The sequence below is a fragment of the Lepidochelys olivacea genome (assembly GCF_965140295.1).
Source record: "Lepidochelys olivacea isolate rLepOli2 genome assembly, chromosome: 3".
Taxonomy (NCBI): domain Eukaryota; kingdom Metazoa; phylum Chordata; order Testudines; family Cheloniidae; genus Lepidochelys; species Lepidochelys olivacea.
In genome coordinates this window covers 109,968,742-109,992,331 of record NC_140413.1, presented here as the reverse complement: position 1 = coordinate 109,992,331, position 23,590 = coordinate 109,968,742, and the positions used below count along the sequence as shown (strand labels likewise).

The 23,590-nt window shown below is 41.5% G+C and overlaps 1 protein-coding gene across 1 annotated transcript; it reads right to left on the bottom strand.

The window, feature by feature from the left end:
* Positions 1-522: 522 nt before the first annotated feature.
* ZC2HC1B (zinc finger C2HC-type containing 1B) lies at positions 523-22,652 on the bottom strand (the record flags this gene model as incomplete). The annotated part of the gene is made up of 8 exons (XM_084624381.1): positions 523-617; positions 6,060-6,580; positions 12,533-12,623; positions 15,768-15,861; positions 16,894-17,024; positions 20,970-21,108; positions 22,110-22,229; positions 22,569-22,652. Coding segments are annotated over 7 exons (717 nt in total), but the record flags the coding sequence as incomplete, so codon positions are not given.
* Positions 22,653-23,590: the final 938 nt, after the last annotated feature.

Below are 23,590 nucleotides of genomic sequence, written 5' to 3'. Positions count from 1 at the left end.
CACTACAAATACTAAAGAGGTGTGTCATATTCTAAAGTAGGAGTTTGGGGCAGGATCAGGGGGAGATTTTCTTTTCTTTAAATTTAGTGTTCTTAAGAAGGCCTCCACTGAAAGCCTTGGAGATTGACATGTGTTCACCCGTAGGACAAGAACAACTCACACAATAGCTTCCCCCACACTGCCCATTTGCCTCAACAGACTCTCTCTTTATGCAAAGACTTTAACGACTGAGCTGCTTTAGGATCGAGACATCATGTCAGTGGAAGGAAAACGTTAAAAGATGTAAAGTGACATTATGTTGAGGAGGGTGTTTGGAACGTCTGAGCTTGGGAGACCAGTCTGGGAACCAAGAACTCCCAAATTCTCATCCCAGCTGCGTCACCTCACCTGTCTGGCTCCATTTCCCAATCCATAAAATGAGGATAGTGATACTTACCTACTTCACAGGTTTGTGTGAACATTAATCTCTACATAGTTTTGAATATGTAAAGTACTATATAAGTGTGAAGCAGTATTCTGTACCGTATATAGCCCCATACCCATGTATTTTTTCTGTAAACAGGATTATTCTTTTTCTAGATTACCTGACAACTCCATTGTGAGGGTTTCATTTATGCCTGAATGCAAAACAAAAAGTATGGATTAGTCTAGATTATCCAATATCAGCACAGCAAAATTGCTTACCCTAACACAAAGTTGCAGAAGTCATGTATACATTTATGGGTTTGGTTATGCACAGTTGTAAATTTGGGGGCCTATTGTGGGTATTAATACTATTTCACTTCAAGTCAGGGACACTTTGTAAACTCAACAAGATAATCAAGTTCTAATAGCATCCTGGGCAAAATTTTCAAAAGTGCCTAAATGATTGATGAGAAAATCAAGAGAACATGAGCTCCTAAATCACCAATGCACTTTTGAAAAGCTACTCTTCCCAAGTTAGCCTCCTAACGAAGGGGTTTGACTTAATCACATTAAGCTACCTCAGCATACAAATCAAGCTACCTCTACAAGAGTTTCCCAACACAATTTTGTCATTTCACTTCACACCACCACTCCTTATATCCTTTATCGTGGGGGAGTCTCATCTCACTAGCCTACTAGCATAATCTGTAATAAAGTCTCAAACAAAATTAGAACAGAAAAGGGAAGTTACACTTATCACTACAGTAATGCATCTCACAGAACTCCTCTGGTTCAATAACTGAGCATGAGTTACACATTGTCACTATTCTGGTTAATACATAGCCACTGTAAGCATGCCATAAACCGTGCTTCCAATGGCAGGGGTGGGTGGGAAGGAAAGAGAGGGGGACAGATGGGGATGACACACATTAGAACAAGGATGATCTTAAAATCAGAGCTCAGCATCATGTAACTGTTCTTTGCCCCAACTTGAGTAATGAAGCTGCTGATTTTTCTTGTATCTGCTCTATTTTTGCAGTATTTATGTGTATCACTCTTGTATTGTCAGCTTCCCAACATGGCAGCGCTGCTGCTGTTTATCCTTCGTGTAAACCAAAACCACAAAGGGTACATCAGTACTGCAATCATGGGGTGTGGTTACAGCTCAAATAGACACACCTGAGCTATCTTAACTCTAGTTAGTTTGGGTAACAGAGCAGTGAAGCTGTGGCAGGGTGTGCTTTAGTGTGGGCTGTATGAGCTCGCCCAAAACCCTAATTGCTCATGGAGCTGGCACGCACTGCTGCAGCTTCACTGCTTGTGGACCCAAGCTAGCTAGATTAAAGTTAGCTCAGATATGTCTACTCAAGCTGCAGTCACACCTCATGTGATTTTTACATATCCTGCACTTTTTTTCAGGAACAGGCAGGATAAGTTACCTAATTAGGCCTGAGAAACAAGGTGGGTGAGGTAATACCTTTCATTGGACGAACTTCTGGTGGTGAATGAGACAAGTTTTTGAGCTACACAATGCTCAGGTTGAATTAAGCCTGGACATTTTCTTGCTGGTTTTGGTGATTCCCTCTTGTTTTCTGTAGATAACCTCTACCATGGCTAACACTTGGGACTGAACTAGTGATCTCAAGTGCCGATTACATTCATCCCTACAACTAGAGTTAAAGAGGCAGACTCTATAGCAAACCCTTGTCCTCTGTGGAATGGGCATTGAGGGAGAGACACCACACAGTGATCAGTGGGTTACACCATCATATCACTTTAATACCTAATATGTCCTCTACTGCAAGACTAGTTTTTGTGCTCGGAGTAGACAATGATCTAATCACTCTTTTCTATCTCTAATACGAACCTACATGCCACTTTGAAGCAATACAGTACAACAGGGCAAAATACCTCATAACATCTGTCAATTCTCACAATCCCATTTGAGACCTAAAGTCTAAAATATTTTCTGTGTAACATTTACATGTAGTTTATAAACAACTTTTATATTGTAATAAAATAAGCTATGTAGAGTAGAATTATTTTAATGTGTAATGCTTACTATGTTAATCAGGGGATGCTAACTGAAAGCCTGTGGTGACAGCATGAGAGAGATCAGGCAAGTGTTAGAACCTCAGATCTTACAGGACGTGATGGCTTTGACTCTAACAAAGATTTGAGTGCAAATCAGGAATATAGCTATCAGGCATGGAAAGTGGGTCTCTTGGAGCCTGCTCCCTGGAAGTCAGTGAGAGTTTTGCATTTGAAATCAATGTGCTCAAGTCAGACAGGATGAAATACCGTATGTTATCTTATATTTATATTAAATTGGCAAAACACTATTCTATTCACTCATTGAGTGGGGGAACATTTTCAGAGGCAGCGTGGCCCACTGATAGTGCCTTGGCCTAGACAACAGAAGGACTTGAGTTCTAGGCTCAGCTCTGCCATTGACCTACTATGTGATCTTGAACGAGTTATTTTACCTTTCAGCACTTCACTATCTAGAATACAGGAATGACAATACTTCCCTCCTATGCACAATACAGATAAAACTTGCTATATAACAGCTAATGAATAGAATGACCATCAACAGGCAGAGATTATAAAATATAACAGAAAAAAATGGGTGAATTAATTGCCATATATTAAAGGTGTACTCTTGGAAAGGTATGATGGAAACCATGCAACCCCAGTAAAACACTAAGAGGCTCATATTACATCACTCACAGCAAGAGATTTGCTATAGGAAGCAAAGGTTACACCTACATTTAAACATGTAACTAGAATGCACCATCCATCCCATAGATAGAAAGCTAAAATTCAGAAGAACCTTAGCACTCCAAGGGTTTTGTTTCTCTATCATTTTGTCTGGTTTCATTTCATGGACTGTTCTTGTTTAGATTCTCTCTCTTCTTAACCGACTTACTGCTGCTAATTTTCGAGAGAGTTTTTTGAAGTCAGTCTGAAATATTTTGACAAGTTTCATGTTACTGCTTTATTCATTTTTTGTTAACATGGAATTTTATTTTAAATGTAGGTTTTCTAATGTAACTGAGCTAAATTTATCCTAGCTGTTTACCCCTGAAAGTCAATGGAATTATGCTAGTTTGAATTTGGCCATGTGTCTCTTATTTTAACCTGTCATAACTGCAAACAACTCTGATTAGTTTACTTAAACTGTAAAGAGTAATACAGACTATAATCATTGTTGTATCCTACTATGCATTATTTGAGAATTATTTCTGGTCTTTCATTTACTGTATAAGCATTTTATATGGAAGCAGCAGCACCTTCAGGATTTTTTTTTTTTTTTAAATTAAGGACAACTATTGGGAATCACTATGCTGAAATTAGTGTATTACAAACAGAATGATGGAAGGTACCCTCCTTTTCCTATCAAACAACTTGTAATAATGATTACACTTTTTTTTTCTTTTTTTTTTTTTTATGAAGGAGTTATGTTTGTGTATCCAGAAAAAGAAATCAACTTGAGAATTAATCAGGGAACATGAAGAGCATTGAAGCTGAGAGACAAGATTGAGTTTACACCTCTCTCTCTTTTTATTGGAAGGAGGATATGAGACTATTAAGAATATGAATTGGATTCACAGTTCATACCCAAGTCATTAAACTAATGAACCTCTCCTATCCTGTCTAAACAAAGTGAACCACTGCTGGATCATATTAAAGAAGTTCTGTATTAAAATCACAAATGAGTTTGATTCCCCATAGTTTAAATTCCAGGGTATTACTAATTAAGAGATCTCTTGGTTTTTGGTACTGTTTCTCTCCCTCTATGGGTGAAACTTGCAAGCTGCTAATTGCATTAGTACATTCTAAGACAGAGTCTGTTCTCAAAACAATTCACACAGAGAGAGACTCAAAGCAATACTCTGTAACAACAGAAACAGCACCCAGAGACTCCCCACCCTTTTGTTGTATGAACAATTGTGATTAAAATAGAGCTAGAGGATGTATGTGGATGGATGCTTGGTGTGGATAATAACTGAATGATCAGGGAGGTGCCAGCCTAAGAATCCAGTGTCCATCGGCTGAAAAAGGCGTCAAGTGGAAATAACCAGAGGTCCCCCGGAGGGCAGACTGGAATCCACCCAACAGCCTCAAGAATGGGAGAGCCAAAGAACAAGATAACATCTAGCAGCACGGAGCCGTCAGGAATGTTCTATCTGCTGATTGATTCAGCAACAGCATGATGAAGCAATTCCCATAGACTGGCATAGGAAGAAATTCCTATAAAAATAGACTCTAAAAAGTGACAACTTTGGGGGGTCTGATTCTGCAAACCAACTTCCAGGAGCATCAGATGAGCATCTGACAAGGCCCTGCTCCCTCCTCATGTCCAGGCCACCTGGCCAGTGGCTTGGCATGAGCAACTCTAAGGCTGGTAACTATGATAACCTTGCAGAACCTGTGTGTGTGTGTTTGTATGAATGAATGTGTGAATAAATATGAGATTGAATGGAATGTTATAGCTATAACTAACTGCTTACTATGATTCTTTCTGTATTCACAATAAATGTGGTATTTTGCCTTTTTCCCTTTAATAAGATCCTGCTGGTTTTTATTTTATTGGTATAACACCACTAGTAACTGAACTGGTGGGACACCACCGATGTAAGTTATCAACAGGGCAGTATGCTCACACCAGCCAGGCTGTTTTTTCAGTTTCAGTTTTTGTCCCATGTCTGTGCAGTTGCAGTGTCATTTCCTGGCCCAGCTCCCTAAAACAGTGGATTTTGGGAGATTTCAAAGACCTGGGAAACTACAGAAAGGTTCTGAGAATATAGCAAACTCCCATAATACCCCAGTGAAAATCCCAGAAGTCCTGGTACCACCATTTCCTAGATTTTGAAGGGTGAACATTCAGCTCTCAACCTCAGTTCTTGCTCAGTTAAAAAAGGTTTCTGCTGGAGTTTTTAAAACAGTCAAGAAGTGACTACGTATGTCCTAGCTCTACCTTCAGAGAAACAGGGAGACCAGCAGTACACGGAGTTCACGATGCAATGGCTGTGTGCCCAAGTACATTCTTGGGAATGGTCTTTAGTGGGTTGAACGCTGCTTTTGAATCAAGGCCACAGTTTGGAGGGACTGAACTATTATTATGCACCTGAAATTGCTGAGAGCAGCACTTTCAGATGCTGTAGTCCAGCCTATGGGCCAATATAATGTAATCTAAATGCTTTGGCCATCATGCCTAATATGTAATTCTCACAGTAAAATTCTATTTTTAGACTTTTACATTGTGGTTTCTGTGTTACTTTTGAAATTTCTCCCCCTGCTTGAGTCCAGCCACATGGCATGGCTCAGCTAGCTGCTGTATCTGCCAAACTGCAACTTTTGCCCTGACCAGGAGCAGGCTCATGGATCCCGAATGGGTGAAGATATACAGAGATCTGGGAGTCAGGCTTAAAAGCTGCCCCTCTTGCTACAGAAGCATGTGGAAAGGGGGAGGCATTGGAGAGCAGGGTATGGCAGAGCAGTGGGACAAATGGACACTTGCACCTACATAAGGCTCTATCTGCACCTTTGCAGATACTAAAAGCAGTACTCTTAAGAACTTGGAAAACTCTTCCTATCGACCCTGCAAAATCAGCTCTCACAAATACAACTTACAGAGAAAAGCAACATACCTGCAGTAGCGGGCCCCCGGTTCCAGATTCCTCCTCCTCCCAAGCTGGCTCAGGTATCATTCATCTGTGCTTCTGGGTTGGGATCCCAGATCCACTAAATTGATTCTGAGATCCCAGCAATGCATCAGGCATCTCCTGGTCCATGGAACAACTATTTTTCCTCCTCTGTGTCCCTCACAATTAAGCCTCAAGATGCTTCTGCGCAGTATCTACCAGCAGATTGGTCTCCGTTCTGAGGATTCAGTCCAGCTCATTGTAAAAAACAGGCAAGTTTTCTGCTCTGAGCAAAAGCAGTTGGAGTCATCCTGGGTCTTGTGTTTCTGGATCCTTTATCTTCTCATGGCCTGTTTGCCGGTCTCAGTGGTGCCCATGCTGGCCATGCTTGGCTGCCTTGTCACATGCCAGGATGTTACATATGATCAATTTCAGATGGACTTGGTCTCCTCCTCTCCCCAGAGGGATACTAGAGATTGCATATTGCTCTCACATCAGCTGGCAACAAGTTCACAGGATGGTGTCCCCTGAAAATATGCCAGCAATGGATAAACTGGATTACAGAAGTGGGGACAAGGGGCAAAGTTAAAGCCCAGTGGCTCTGTAACCTGAGCCCTGATACCCAGGGCTAAAGCGCTCGGGCTTCAGCTTCAGGCGGTGGGGCTCAGGCTTTGGCCCTGAGCCCCAGCAAGTCTAAGCGAGCCAATGCAACCTCCTACCATTTTATTTCACTGAGGGCATTTCAAGTAGATCCTGGGGACTGACATTCCTTTCAACAGGAAGGGTTGCTTAAAGAAGAGGACACTGCAGTGTCTACTTCAGGGACTGAGGACCTTAATTTTACCTTAGCAACTTGGAATTTAAAGCTTAACTGAGTGAGCAGAAAAGGTAGAATTTGTATGAATTCCCTAGGTGTTTTATCAATAAGGGAATTTACTGATCATAGAATATCAGGGTTGGAAGGGACCTCAGGAGGTCATCTAGTCCAACCCCCTGCTCAAAGCAGGGCCAATCCCTAATTTTGGCCCTAGATCTCTAAATGGCCCCCTCAAGGATTGAACTCACAACCCTGGGTTTAGCAGGCCAATGCTCAAATCACTGAGCTATCCCTCCCCAGACTTTTCTCCTTCAATAAAGGGAGAGTTCTACGAGAAATTGCAGACTGAATTCTAATAATATTCTTTGGTAACATTCGGACATGTAAGCAACTCTTCTAGCAGAACTCATCAGCAGGAACTGGTCTTTCTTGCAGCACTTTTCCTGCTCAGAATACCATATCCCTCACAACTACCCGACTGGAAGAGACTATTACTACTACTTCAGTTTTCAGAGTAACAGCCGTGTAAGTCTGTATTGGCAAAAAGAAAAGGAGTGCTTGTGGCACCTTAGAGACTAACCAATTGATTTGAGCATAAGCTTTCGTGAGCTACAGCTCACTTCATCGGATGCGTACTGTGGAAACTGCAGAAGCCATTATATACACAGAGACCATGAAACAATACCTCCTCCCACCCCACTCTCCTGCTTATCTAAAGTGATCACTCTCCTTACAATGTGTATGATAATCAAGTTGGGCCATTTCCAGCACACATCCAGGTTCTCTCACCCTCCCGCCCCCAACTCACTCTCCTGCTGGTAATAGCCCATCCAAAGGCTAAAAAAGGGGGGGGGGTGAGAAAACCTGGATTTGTGCTGGAAATGACCCACCTTGAATATCATACACATTGTAAAGAGAGTGGTCACTTTGGATGGGCTATTACCAGCAGGAGAGTGAGTTTGTAGGGGGGGGGGGCGAGGGTGAGAAAACCTGGATTTGTGCTGTAAATGGCCCAATTTGATTATCATACACATTGTAAGGAGAGTGATCACTTTAGATAAGCTGTTACCAGCAGGAGAGTGGGGTGGGAGGAGGTATTGTTTCATGGTCTCTGTGTATATAACGTCTTCTGCAGTTTCCACAGTATGCATCCAATGAAGTGAGCTGTAGCTCACGAAAGCTTATGCTCAAATAAATTGGTTAGTCTCTAAGGTGCCACAAGTACTCCTTTTCTTTTTACTACTTCAGTGGTTGAGAAGAAAGAGGCTCTAAGCTAATATTTATATCTTGATTGTCCACAGTTCTCCACTTTTCTCCAAAGACTGGTCATTATCCCTCTGGTTGAGGAAGTAGGCCTGAACTTAGGTGGCAGAGTAGGGCTAGGCTGAATAAAGAATTCATCTTGTACTCTAACGTCTACAAAAGATTTAACTATGAGGGAAGCTAAGTTAGGCAGGAAAAAATTGAAATCAGCATTAGATGTACCAAAATTAAACAGACTGAGCTGAGTTGCTTATATTTTTGGCGGACTTCAGCATGGCCAAGAAAGGTTCACCATAACTACTGGAAGTTGAGTGTCCTAGAACACACAATTCTGAAACACTCCCACAGCAGCAGTTTGGAATCCTGATGGCAGTGGAGGTGAACAGGGCCAGCAGACATAGCTCTCAGCCTATCAAACATTTTCTGCCACTTTCTCAGTTTATCTGCCTTTTGACTCACAAGGAGTTCCTCTTCTCCTGCAGTATACCTCTTTCTACGAAGAAGGAGCAGGAACACATTCTTATGTCCCAGGTGAGTCTGCATAGTAGGGTACATAACTATAAGACTTATTAATGTTTTCATGGCATAGCTACACACCTGGCCCAGACTAAGCTTTGTAGATCACTCCTAAGCATGCCACTGGGCTTAGTGTAAAGCACATAATGATTACTTCAGGACACTCTACTTTTTTGGAGATTCGTAATTTCCGGTAATATTCCAAGGACATCCCTGTGCTCTAGAGGCATGTGTATAGTAAATATTAGGGAATTTTTGGAGGGGTCAGAAAGAAGGGCCCATGGCAAGAATTCTTGGTGCCAAAATTTTAATGCAGTATGATTGGTGCTCTGGTTATCACCCGATGAGAACAATTCACCCCACCCAAGATTTCCAAATAGGTGTATTGGAGTGGCATAAATGTTTTTATGGTATACATAAAGACATGCAAGATGGTATTTGCATCTTGGGCTTATTAACTGTGGTGAAGCTGAGAAACCTCACACCAGTACAAAAAGGGTTAAAGAGAGCCTATGGCCCTCCCTATTCCTGCAGCCAATGCTAGGCCTGGAGGAAGAAGAAAAGGAGAGAGAGAACCTGGCACAGTTCAGAGCTGACTGGTGAAGAGGCAGGAGCCAGCTGCCTCCTTACATGAGGGGAGCATCACTAGGAGCCTGACAGTTAGGACAGCCTCAAGGGAAGAAACATTGTGTCCCTGACTGAGGGAGATTGCTGAAGAGACCGAGGAGCTCTCAGCAGTGAATGAGCTGTGTGATTGACATTGTCAGGTTAGACCCCTCCAATCTTACATCCGCCCTGCTCAGAGGAACCTGGGACTGTAGCAGGATGCTACAAAAGGTCCACAAGGGGATGCTATTTGAGTTGAACCACTACAGACTATAGTGGCCATTCCCCAAACTGAAGAGACATAGACAGGAAGTAGCCCGGGGCAGTGGAATTAGGGTATATCTACACTTAAAATACTACAGTGGCACAGCTAAGCCACTGTTGTACGTCAGTGTAGATACTCCCTATGGTGATGGGAGGGGTTCTCCCTTTAGTGTAGGGAATCCACTGCCCCGAGAAACAGTAACTAGGCTGGCAGAGGAATTGTTCTGTCAATCTAGCGCTGTCTACACCAGGGGTTAGGTCATCTTAACGACATTGCTCCAGGGTGTGGATTTTCCACCACTGAGCATCGTAGTTAAGCTAATTTTCTAGGGTAGGACAGATTTTGGACTCTCTGATGGGAGGATCCTGCTAGCATTGCTTCACACAGGGCCCTGGGCTGGAACCTGGTGGAGAGGGAGGGCCCAAGTCCCCCTCTCATACCTTCTTAATGACTGAGGTACCTCTGCCAGGGAAGCAAGGGGCCAGAAGTCAGGCATGCCAACCTGGTCCTCCGGGCACCCTACTACATTCACCATGACGTTTAAAAATAATTTTAAATGTCTTGATGGTATCCTCTTATAACCAGTCATAAATGGGGAAAAACAATTTACAAAAAAAATTTTAAAAAAATCAATTATGCTTTAAAAAGGGCACTAGAAAATAATTTGTATCCCACAAAAGAAACTAAGTAAACTTTTGTAAACGTTTGTAAACTTCTGCTTGCACATTGTATTGTAATCAGTAACACACAGTTGTCTTCCATATAAAACTGAGACAAGTTGGAATGCAGATGGTTTTATGGAACTGTTTTCCTAGGACCTTCAGTAGCAATGCCGTACAAGTAAAGGCAGTCATTTCAAGTCATGGGTGATCTGCCACCTTATCTTCCGCTTTGTGCTGGGAGTCTGAAATCAGTGAAGTGACATTTACTTACTATTAGTACTGGGACAAACCCTTCATACCGTGTTACTTATATTTTTTCCTCACAAAATAAGGTTAAACCAAAGCAACAGAAACAACAAAATTATCACAGCCAGTTAGATGAATTCAGCCAACCATGGAACAACAACTATTTAGGCATTCATGAAAGGCTCTATAAATTCATGAGCTGACGCGGAGTAGAGAAAAGGAACAATAAAAGGTGCTTAACCCATAATCAGACACCTTATTCTGCTTTTAAATTAAAAAAATATTAAACATGCTGCCCGTGAACCTGCCATTCCTTTATATGTAATACAAGAATAAACCGAATGGGCCGTGGCCAGGTGCGTGAAAGCTCGGGCACTTCTTATTAGACTGCTCCACCCTTTACTTATGCTGGAGATGACTGGACGCTTTCAAACTTGACAAATTCTTTGCATACATTTTTTGGAAGTTCTCACAGAAACTGCTTGCTCTGTTACCAGTTTATCAAGTGGTTAAAATTTTTCAAAAATTTAAATTTCTGTGAAAAAATTTGATTTTTCAGAATTTTTCTACTTTCTAACTGATTCTGTTGTTGCTTATGGATTATGGAATACTTCTCGGAGTGGTATTTTCCCTGGTATTAAATCCTGTCAAGCCTAGGGCCAGTGGAAATTGGCAGCAAATTTTCCCTATTTACTGGAATTTTTGCCCTGGATTTTGCAGATATTTTTGGAAAAATCCACTAGATTTTTAAAAGAAAATTTATACCAAATTATGTTTGTTTGTATTGAATAATTTGAAGTAAAACGGTCACTCAGTCTTGTTTTAAATTTCTTGCCCCCCAAGTTCAGAGCTTTCAGTGCCTACTTGAGATTTTCACATGAACCCTCCCCTGCCTTAGAGACCTTCCACTCTCCCATCAGACATTTTCCTGCCCTCGACCCCGCAGGTCCCATGCTAAGGACAAAAATTATGTTATAGACATAATATTCAATTTTTGGTAAAATTTGGTAAAACATAAAACTTGAAATCTTAGCAAGTCTGGGAAGGCTATATGAAAGTACATTCCATACAGATAAGTATTGTAGCTGGATGTTTCTATTAGTATACTTCAGAGTGATTATTCCACTGAGAGCAACAGGGAAGTTCATAGTTCTTAAAGCTAATGTTTCTTGGTGTATGTCTACACAGCAAAGAAAAACCTATGGCTGGCCCGTGCCAGCCAACTTAGGCTCATGGGGCTCGGGCTTCTTTGCAGTGTAGACTTCCAAGCACAAGCTGGAGCCTGGGCTCTGGGACTCTGCCAGGTGGGAGAGTCCTAGAGGCCAGGCTCCAGCTGGTGCCTGAAAGTCTACACAGCAATGAAACAGCGATGCAGCCCAAGTCCAAATCCCGCAGCTGGCCCATGCCAGCTGACTCGATGTCTAGGTGCTATGTAGACATACCCACTGTGTCTGCAGTCTCAGGCAGAAAGCACTATCAGTTTACATTGAAACTGTTCCCTTACCAGCCAAGAGTTCCACCTAACACTTGAGAAAACTCAAGTTCTGTAGAAAAGAATACCAGAAAAGCCCACAAGGAGACCCTCCCTTCACAGAATGGGTGGAAATTCTGCTACATCAACTTCCAGTGGCACTAGTTGCGACATATTTCCTACATACTGTATATGTTGTTTACATTTAACAAGCCTAGCAAATCTGATAATTTGATTAACCTTACTGTAAAATGTACATTGGCTTGGCAAAATGAGTTTTTAAAAAATAATTTTTATGGATAATATCAACTTTTTTCAATTTTTAATCAATTGAAATTTTCACGATTGTGAGAATCTAGGCTCAGAATTATTTAATGACAATAGATGTTAAGATTAAGAAGTTAAATCTTTATAACTGTTAAAACAAATTGTCAAGATCACATGTCAAAACATACCAAGTAAATATCCTTGAAGCAAACTCTAATAACTTCTCAAGCATTGTTTTTGTCTATCTGTAAATTTTATAATTTGATCATATGTCACTTTGTACATGTGTACAGTGAAACTGACGTTTAACAACATTTACTCATAAAAATCTAATCCTTCCGAGCCTCAATATAAAGTATTTCTTACCGAGAATCTCCTGAAGTATTTTTTCCAGAGGGTACACTGGATGTTTTTTTGGTTCTCTCTGGCATTCCAGCAGAGGACTGCACAGCAGGTCCTTTAAAAGCACAGTACTATATATCTCAATAATTTTTTACATTAAATTACTTATTGCAAAATACACACATACATATAACTGCCTGGGTTATACCTCCAATAATCATTAATGTAACTTTTTTTTTTAAAGGGACTTTTTAAAAACAAGTATTACTCCAGATAACTGAGCAACTGATTACCCAATGGATGTTGACAGACATGCTAAGTGGAATGGTATTTAAAGAGAATGAACAGCTTTAGGAATGTGGTGTAGGTTGCTAACAGAGTCTGATGGGGGCGGGTGGGTGAAACCCTGAAAGAAACTTACCAAGCCCAACAATGGGATAGATAACAAATAGCACCTGGTTTCTAACTTCCCACCCTGCTCCAAAAAATACTGAATGCCAAATTCAGCATGTTTGGTGTGTTTAAGGGTTTTCTTGTTTTGCATGGGAAGACTGCCATAGCCTCCATGTTATCATTACTAATTTGTTGTCTCATGCACCTATATGCTTTAGATAAAGGGATGTCAAAAATAAAATAAAAATAAATCAGAGTAAGAGAAGAATGAACAAGTCATAAGGTCTACTGACTGCAGTAAGACTAAAAATTGGGGTTTCCCTTGTGGGTCAAAAGAAACCTTGTCACACAAATTACATGCCAGCTGACAGCAGTGTCATATCAATAATATGTAGCATTCATAGCACCTTTCATTCAAGGATCTCAAAAGGCACAAGGATAATGGGCCCCCCTCTTATAATTTGAGTAAATACTCATCTTTAAACACTCATTATAAAGATCTCAGACAGAATTACAAGGAAAAGATTCCAGCGTTTCCAGCCCAATACTGTGCAATCGCAATATATGTAAGAAATGAAAATAAGGACAGCAGATATATTGGAATTATAGTGACACCAAGTGGCAAGGGAAATTAATCTCATTTCTGCCCCATTCCTTCCACAAGGTCCACTATAATGGATAGAAAGATTCAGTTTACTAAGCTGTATTTTTATTTCACATTAATATTAAACCTACATCAAGCTTGATCCAACAGATTTCAAATTGCTGCCATCTACAAAGTAACTATTATAGCATACAGAGGAATAATAATGGTGCATTACCCTTCTCATTACTCTTCTCCTTCTATTGCTTCTAGTCACAACCTGGTTCTTTGAGCGCATAAAGAAGATGTTGCAGCATTACTGAATTCTTCATTCAGCAAAATCCTTCACTGCCATTAACCTTACTTCTCAATAGTAGAGTTCAAATGCTAAAAACTAATTCTCTTCCTCAGGGACTACTACTGAAAAACTCTCCTCAGTTTCACTTTCTGGTGGTCATGCATTTATTTGTATCAAGCTGCAAGTACTGGGGTTTCAAGGCATGCAGGGGAATGTTTACATTTAAAATATGCCTAGCTAACTTTTAATGCATTTCTAGTAATTTTTGAAAACCCAAAGACTTAGAAAAAACCTAAAGCACAAAAGGATACAGACAAGTAATTTTTAAAAACGCCCCAATGCTTCCTACACGGAAGCTTTAAAACCTCTCCCTCCTTCCCCCATTTCTTTTCTAAAAAGTGTTCTAGAGAAGTGAGTTGAGAACTAGGGCTGGTTGAAGATTTTCAATGGAAATTTTGCAACTGGAAAATGGGGTTTTGTCAAAATTGAAGATTTTCTTTGGGAAAAGATTTTGTCAGAATTTTCCACTGAAAAAAATGAAATGTTTTTACTTTGGGTTGACATTAATCTCTGCATCTGCCTTAACTACTGCAGTGCCTTATGAAAGTTGTACTTCTGGGTCCCATAAAGAACCACACTGGTTCAGCCACAGAAGTCCCATGAAGCACTGCAGCATCTCAACCATAAGGAAACACTGTGATACATCAAGGAAGATGTAATCTGCCCAGGATGCAGAGGCGACCCAGAACAACTACCACCATGAGACACTGCAGTGGCTCAGCCAAATGCAGAGATTAATGACAACTCAAAACAAAGCATTTGAACATTTCCAAGTTGAAGTTTTTCATTCTGTGAAATATTTTGACATTTTAACTTTGTCCTGATTTGGGATGAAAATGAATGTAGAAAGACTAGTTTCCAACAGCATGGAAATCCCCTTTTGTGATCAGCTCTAGTCAGGACCTCCTGAGTTCTAATTCTGCTTCTGCCACTGATTCAGTCACTGGCCTTGGATCAAGGCACTTAACTGCTCTGCCTCTGTTTTCTCACCCTGCGCCTCCCAGGATTATTGTAAGGGTTCCATTAGTTTTTGTGCAGCACTCTGAAGATGTGAAGTGCTAAGTATCATTAGTTCTGTGTGTTTGTCCTTTTCAATGCGGGGGGGTGGGGGAGAAGAGGAGGGAAATAGCTCCTCCCGCTCATGACAGAATTAAGCTAAGATCTAAATTTATTGTTCATTTACCAAGTTCTACACGTATAACACCACCCCATCCTAGTCGACAAACACAGCCATATTTTCTTTGCCAGTCTGTGACACACTCACGTGATCCCATTACAAACATGGTTACATTCTGTCCACACAGCAGAAGTGTTGCTTTAAAAAGCAGCCACGAAAACTACATTTGGCTGTTGTAGTGCATTCTAGGAAAAGTCTCAGCAGCTACTCCATAGTGCCTCAGCAGGCGTTACAGGGCCTGAATGATTTCGACACAGAATGGCACCAAACAGCACAGGGGCCAATGCGTTCTGGCGTGTGTTTTCATAGAGAGGGTCTGATCCTACAAGTTGCTGAACACCCTCAAGGCCCATTGAATTCAATGAGAGCTGAAAGCGCTTGACGCCCCATGAGCTGCTCAGCACCTCGCAGGATTGGGCCCAGACTGCACAGACAGTGAGTGATGACTGGTTATAGGAAGACAGCCATCTACTGTAACTAGTCTATGCTGCTGGCAGGAGGTAACACCGTTAGCTGCCAGGGTTACTAAAATAATGTTACCCATGTTGCTGGACGACACAAACCGCTGTTAGAGCCAACCAGCTCACTAACTGGGTACAAAACTGGCTAAAAGTGGTAGTGCGGACAGGGTGATGCTACTCCGCCACATTTGAGCGGTAGCAGTAACTGGCGCCCAGTTGCAGAGTAGTAATGACCTTGTGCAAGTATTTCTGAATGTTCACTCGCCCAACCGACTGCAACTCCTTACCTGCAATGGCAGCTTCTTGGACTCTGTTCTGAAGCAGTGATTCCACAGCACTTGTTAAGGTTGGTTCTCTCCTTTGAGTCATTTGTTGCTTGCCCTGGTGAGGATAACACAAGCAGTCAGCATAGTTTCATGACAGAACTGACCAGGACTCAACTCAAGCAGAGATTTCATGGAGGTATTGAGAGGAGTCCATTTTCTTAATCCCCTCAGTGACAGCAGCAGCAGGCCAGACCAGAGTGAAAGGCCACCAGTAGCTTGCTCCTTCCCCAAAGCATTATTCTCCCATCTAGTCTAAAACAGCCAAGACACTCAGAGAAGCAGCCCTTCAGTGACACACATAGGCATCTCCCCCTCAACAGCACCATCCCTTTGAGACACCCGGTTCTCCAGGAACTCCCTTTATTAGACACCCACCATCTTAACTATGGAGTTTTTTAAGCCTTTTGGTGGTAGATAAAGAATTTTATCCTTGAGTTTTCCCCCTCCATTGTAGGATTTACCTTTCCTTCCATCAGAAAGCTGACCCTCCTCCAAAATTGAAATACTTAAAAGAAAACGAACTGGTGGGCATAACAAGATTTTTACTTTGCTGATTACTAGTTACTAACTCCGTCTGTCACTTATTTACTCTTTTTTTAATTAATGAACAATTTATGTTTTAATAAAATCTTTTAACAAAATCTTTCAGTAGAAGTTGTATAAACATTTAATAAACACAGCAGCACAGCTCAAGACACAGAGGATTAACCCCACTTCGGAGGCTACCAAAGGAATTCGGCCTTTGATATATCCCTTAGCATAGTACAGTAGTACTCTGTATCCAGCATGGAAGCTGTATTCGTTTTCATTACTCTACAGTTGCTTTCCTGGAATCGGATTAGAAAAGAGTCTGAAGAAGCTATTTTCTCCTCAGCGTTTGCTACCATACTTTTCTATAACTTCCTGCAGAGAAAGGAGCTCTTTTTTGAAGCAACTCACATTGCATTTAATTAAAAAACCAAAAATATCATTAGCTTCTCTGTGGTTTAAAGCTACATATGAATGTGGAGCTTCCCTCCCTACATCACAACCCATTCTATCTGGTGAGCCTGTCTGCAAGAAAACACAAGGCGAGTGTGTTACTTACCGGGGCCTGTTTGCCTGCTTTCTGGCCTGGTGCAAAGACGCGTCGTGTAGCTTGTTCTTTGCAAAAACTGATGTGCCGCTCTGCTGCGGCTTCGTTAAACCTTCTCAAGCAGTAAGGACACTGAATATAGTCTGATTACAACAAAGGAATGGGTATGATTGAATCAACAGCTCATAAGATATTGAGAGAGAATTGACTCCTCTCTGGGAGACTAGGACTCGGGAGACCTGGGTTCAATTCCCAGCTTTGCCTGTCCTGTTGGGTGACCTTGGTCAAGTCACTTCCCCTCACTGTAACTCAATTTCCCCATCGATGCTAAGAACTGCCCTTGGCAAAATTCCGCACACCGTGGCAACTATGTTAATTTGATCTGTTTGTTGTAGAGATGAAGGCTGGGTGCCATGATCAATTGCAAAGTGTTGAGATTCTTGTTGTTGACATACAGGGCTTGGTCCAAAGCCCACTGATGGGAGTTTCTCTCCCCTCTGATATTGCACTACAAATCTCTATTTTGCATTCACTGAGCACAACTGGAGTTCCACATGTGGAATGAATGCAGAGTGGGCAAGAGTGCCACATTGACGATATGTAGCAAGGATCAGAGAGTAGCATTACTTCGTATAAATGTGGAGGACTATATTATGCTTGGCTTTTAAAAAAATAAAATGGAATAAAACTCTAGAAAAAACAGACATTTAACAAAAAAATGGCAATGTGATTAACCAAAAGGATTACTGTACTATATACACTATAGTTTCAACCAATTTGCTTGGTACTGAAGTTAGGTTTGCCAGCCTGTAAGTGCCAGGATTGCCTCTGGAGCCTTTTGTAAAAATCAGCATTACATTTGCTATCCTCCAGTCATCTGGTACAGAGGTACATGAGTTTAAACTAAATGGAAGGCTAAACAGAAGTAGGTCTGCAACTAGGGTCACTGATTTCAAAAAGGAAAACTTTACAAAATGAAGGGAATTAGTTAGGGAAGTTGCCTGGACTGAAGAACTCTGGGATCTGAATGTAGACGAGCCTTGGAATCATTTTAAGTCAAAGTTGCAGAAATAATCTGAAGCCTGCATTCCAAGCGGGGGGGCAGGGCAAGGGGGAAATCTCATACAGAAGGGTTACAAGACCAAACTGGCTCAACAAGCATCTCAAACTGGCTATTAAAAGAAAGCAGAAAGCCTACAAGGAATGGAAAAAGGGAGGGAAACAGCAAGGAAAGCTCTCTCTTGGAGGTCAGAAAATGTGAGGATAAAGTGAGAAATATGAAAAACCTTACAAAGGAAATTAAAACCAATAGTAAAAGCTTCTTTTTAGTTATATGGCTAAAGAAAACAAGGAAAGAAGAAGTCGGACTGCTAAGCACCGAGGATGGGGTGGAGATTAAAGATAATTCTAGGTAGGGCCCAACACCTAAACAAATACTTTACCTCAGTATTAAACAACAGTAATGAGGAGCTTGGGGACAATGACGAGGTGACTAATGGGAACAAGGATACAGAAGTAGAAATCACATCCAAGGTGAAAGCAAAACTGAAACAGCTTAATGAGACCAAATTGGGGGCCCAGATAATCTCCATACAAGAACATTAAATGAACAGGCACATGAAATTGAAAGCCCAATAGAAAGGATTTTTAATGAATCCATAAACTCAGGGGTCATAACCTAAGACTGGAGAACTGCAAATATAGAACTTATATTTAAGAAATGGGAAAAAATGATTTGGGAAGTTAAGAGGACTATTAGTTTGTTCTCAGTTGTATGCCAGGTCTTAGAACAAATTTTGAAAGACAGTGTAATAAAAGACATGGCTTTACAAAATGTAGACCAACCAGATCTCTTTCTTTGAAAATATCTTCAATTTTCTAGACAAAGGAAATGCAGTAGATTTAATCTATCTGGATTTCAGTAAAGCATTTTATATAGTTCCACATGGGAAATTATTCAGTTGGAGAAGATGGGAATTAACATAAGAACAGAAAGGTGGGTAAGGAACTGGTTAAAGGGGAGACGACAGTAAGTCATACTGAAAGGTGAACTATCAGGATGGAGGGAAGTTACTAATGGAGTTCCTCAAGGACCAGTCTTTCGACCATTAATGACCTTGATACAAAATGTGGGAATGTGCTAATTAAATTTATGGATGACACACGTTGGGAGATATTGCCAATACAGAGGAGGACTGGAATGTCACACAAGAAGATCTGGATGATCTTGAAAGCTGGAGTAATAAAAATGGGATGAAATTTAATAGTGCAAAGTGTAAAGTCATGTAGTTAGGGACTAACAACAAGAGTTTTTGCTACAAGCTGGGGATTTACCAGTTGGAAGTGACATAGGAAGAGAAAGACCTGAGTGTTTTGGTCCATCACAGATCACTAAGAGCTGCCAATGTCATGTGGCCATGAAAAAAAACTAATGCAATCCTAGGATGCATTAGGCGAGGTATTTCCAGTAGAGACAGGGAAGTGTTACTATTGTACAAGGCACTGGTAAGACCTCATGTGGAATAGTGTGTGCAATTCTGGTCTCTCATGTTTACAAAAGATGAATTCAAACTGGAACAGGTGTAGAGAAAGGCTATTAGGATGATCAGAGGAAAGGAGAACCTACTTTACGAGAGGAGACTAAAGGAGTTGACTTATTTAGCTAACAAAATGAAGGTTTAGGGGAGATATGATTGCTCTCTATAAGTACATCAGAGGGGTAAACACCAGGGAGGGAGAGGAGTTATTTAAGTTAAGGCCCAATGTTGGCACAAGAACAAATGGATATAAACTGGCCATCAACAAGTTTAGGCTTTAAATTAGATGAAAGTTTCTAACAATCAGAGGAGTGAAGTTCTGGAACAGCCTTCCAAGGGGAATAGTAGGGGAAAATTACCTAACTTGTTTCATGATTGAGCTGATACGTTTATGGAGGGGATGGCATGATGAGATTGCCTAAAATGACATATGGCCCATCTGCACCTGGTATTAGCAGATATCTCCAACAACCAGATATAGGACAATAGATGGGGAGGTCTCAAAGCTACTAAAATAATTCTTTTACTGGTCTGGCTGGTGGGTCTCACCCACATGCTCAGGGTCTAACTGATCACCACATTTGGGGTCAGGAAGGAATCTCCCCCACCCCAGGACAGATTGTAAAAGACCATGGTGGGTTTTTGCCTTCCTCTGCAGCATGTGTCACGGATCACTTACTGGTTTGAACTAGAGTAAATGGTAGATTCTCTGTAACTTGAAGTCTTTAATGATTTGAGGACTTCGATGACTCAGCCAGGGGTTATGGGACTGTTGCAGGAGTGGGTGAAATTCTGTGGCCTGTGATGTGCAGGAGGTCAAACTAGATGATCATGATGGTCCCTTCTGGCTTTAAAGTCTATGAGAAGCAAGAGGCTCAATTTTCAAAAGGTGCTGAGCACCCACACCTCCCTCACTGACCTCTGAAAATCCAAAAGGTGAAATTCATCCCAATGCAGAGGGCCAGCATGGGGCCTATGCCTGACTTACAGTTTATTCCAAGTAGTAAGCGCTGAAATTCACCCTTTATTAGTCAATGGCAGAGTCAGGACTAGAACCCAAGCATCCCAACTCCCACCCCAGAGCTCTGCTACTAGACTAGGGTGACCAGACAGCAAATGTGAAAAATCAGGATGGGGTGGGGGGGGGGGTAATAGGAGCCTATATAAGAAAAAGACCCAAAAATCAGGATTGTCCCTATAAAATTGTGACATCTGGTCACCCTATACTAGACTGATAAGTTGCTACCATTAAGGTTGAAAGGTCCAATTATTTTGCTTCCTCTGCAATTCATCTATGTTGCTCCACTTTTCCCTGATGCTACTACTCACTGAATGCAGAAACCCTCTTTAGCTGCTCCCAGGGTTGCCCCTAATTCATGCTCTACTCCACCACTACATTTTAAAAACAATCAGGAATGAGGGAGTTAATGTTCACCTTGGATTGCAGAGAATGGAGTAAAGCTGAAGCCCATCTGTGAATAATAGGAACTTATTGTTTTATGAAGGAGAAGCAAACACAAGAGCAGCAGTAAGTGAAACTAAATCACAAACCTGGATTGATGCTTGGAGGTGGAGGAGGAGGAAGGGGTCGGCCTTCTTTCATGGCTTTCGTGACTTGCTTGGCTGATTGAATAGCATTAATAAAGTCCTCATGCAGCTGTCTCCAGTTAGATTTCTTTTCTGGTTGTTTCTGTAAAGGAAACGTATGGCAACAAACTCTATATACCCATCTATGAGGCTATATAAAGACTTTGACTGAGGGTTCTTTTCTAAATAGATTTCAAAAGGAAAAAGAAATATTAAAAACAAATCTTAGGTCAAATCCACTTTCCTGAGTCTTACTATTTCCCCACCCAACCCTCACAAATTAACCAGTGCTCCAAGGGACCAATAAAGAATAGCCTCTCATATCAAGACATTTAGGTCACAGACGACTATAGTTTATACTGGATGAAATATGAAAGTTAGCATGACAATCCCTTCTCTCCCCCCCCCCTTTTGATCTCCTCTTATATTTTTTGCCTCTTTCCCCCAATCAAAGTGTGAAATTGATTTCTCCATAGCCTGCTGCTGTTCCTAGATCAGCAGCAGCAAACAACACACAATACAGCTACCACAGCAATACAGATAATGGTCTTCCTTGAATAAAGGAATAAAAATTGCTTACTGTTTGAATTTAATAGCAATGAAACTCTGCAGCTTTGTCCTTGGGACTTTACAGGCCACAGAAGGCTCAAGCTGAACCTTGAGCATTCCTGCACCAGATCAGTGTCCTGCCATCACTTCCTCTCACTGACCTAACTAGAGAGGAAGCTGTAAGAAGCTTGTATGTTATTCATGTTTCATTTTTAAGGAAAACTCCTATAAGAACTGAGGCCTCCATGTGTTCCTACCGGTTTCACTGTGCACCAGCATGGCTCTTGCACTGAGAAGACGCCTTAAGTTACTGGAGGCAACAAGCCACTTATCAGCACTTGATAAAGCACAAAGGCTAGGGCTGGGGACAGGGAAGGCATGAACAGAGCCAGACCCACAGTTGAGGAGACATCATTTCCCAAGAGAGAATGCCACGCACAGCGAAGAACCGTAGGCTCATTCAGGACACCCACTCATCGCTGGAGTGAATGACAACATTCGTTGACCAACAATATTAGCATGAAGTCAACATGCCTGCTACAATTTAAACAATACCTTTGGTGGTGGCTGTTTCTTCACTGAGGGAATTTCAGTTCCCTGCAGTCTCTGTTTCAAAGAATTGAAAGGCTTCCGCTTTTTGGTGAAGACTTTCTTGCATATTGGCTGGTGCCTTAACTGGGATGCAAAGAAAAAACAAAATCTTACGGCAAAACCCTTGTGTTCTGCTAATGCTGCTTCCGTCTAAGGCATTATAATTATTTCTGCCACACTCTGGAATATTGCTAGATGAGAGCGCACAAATAACTTATTTACACCACAGGACAGGTCAGTACTCTGAACACTGATCAGATCAGTTTGTCTCCTTTTTCACAGAGTGAAAGTTTCTTTCAACATCTGTGTTTAACCCTACTGGCATTTACTGCCCCTTCTCCCCCCACCCAAACCCTCACAATTCCTCTACTTTCAGTTTTATGCACCCGGGGGGTGGTGGTGGGGGGGAAGCCTTTGTTTTACCAGAACATCTTGTGCAAAATGTCTTCCACAGGTTTCACAAGCTAGCAATTCTTGACTTCCAGCAGCTGTATAAAATTCAACGTATCAAACTATTAGTTACACAGGATTTCTTAAAGGTCCCCCCCCCCACACCCCCAAAAAACAAAACAACACAAAACAATGGTAAGAGCAGGCCCTATGATTTCTGGAACTGATTGTTTTGTTGTGAGAAAGCACCCTTTATACAGTCACCCATGGGTTTTATTTTTCTTCCCCCTTTGTGATCTCTTCACCTCAGTGGTGGGGTAAATTTCATACCCCACAGGTCTCCCTTGCCTCTGTTTGTCTTACTAACTGGGTGAAGCTGGCTCCTCATTTCCATATGACAGTTACTTTCAGAAACTTTAATATAAGAAATATTAGGGGTTACCATTCAACTGAAGACTTACCAAGTGGCACATTTAGATCCTAGGATGATAAATGCCTAGATGGATAAAATTGTAACTTTAAGCCAACTGATCTTCTACTATATACTTGTTCTAACTTCCTACTCTCTGCTATTGAAGACCAGTATTTTTGGCAGGTCTGACATCTCACCCTCCGAGCTGTTGACTTCCTTCCCAGTCCTGCTCCTTCCCCACTGCCCAATGGAAGGAGAATCTCATAAGCCCCTCTCTCCGCTGCCCACTTGTCAGCTCTGTTTTAACTCTCCACTGTTCCCTGCCTGAGAAAGGAGTGATGGACAGGTCATGTTGTGATTCTTGGGAGATGGTGTAGTGTGAGGACGATCACAAGAGCCATGTTTAAGCACCAACGGGAGAACTCCTCAACCAGAAAATTCCTACCTCTATTAAACTCCCAGCTGCAACATATCCTGGTGCTCTCTGGAGAACCAGGTATGCTATAAACCCTCCACATCTTCCTTTCTTTATAAAGAAAGATTAAGACTAAGAATGTACACACACACACACACACACACCCCCCACAATTCAAAATGAATTTCTAATTCCTTAAAACTATTTGCACGACTATGACCCTTTATC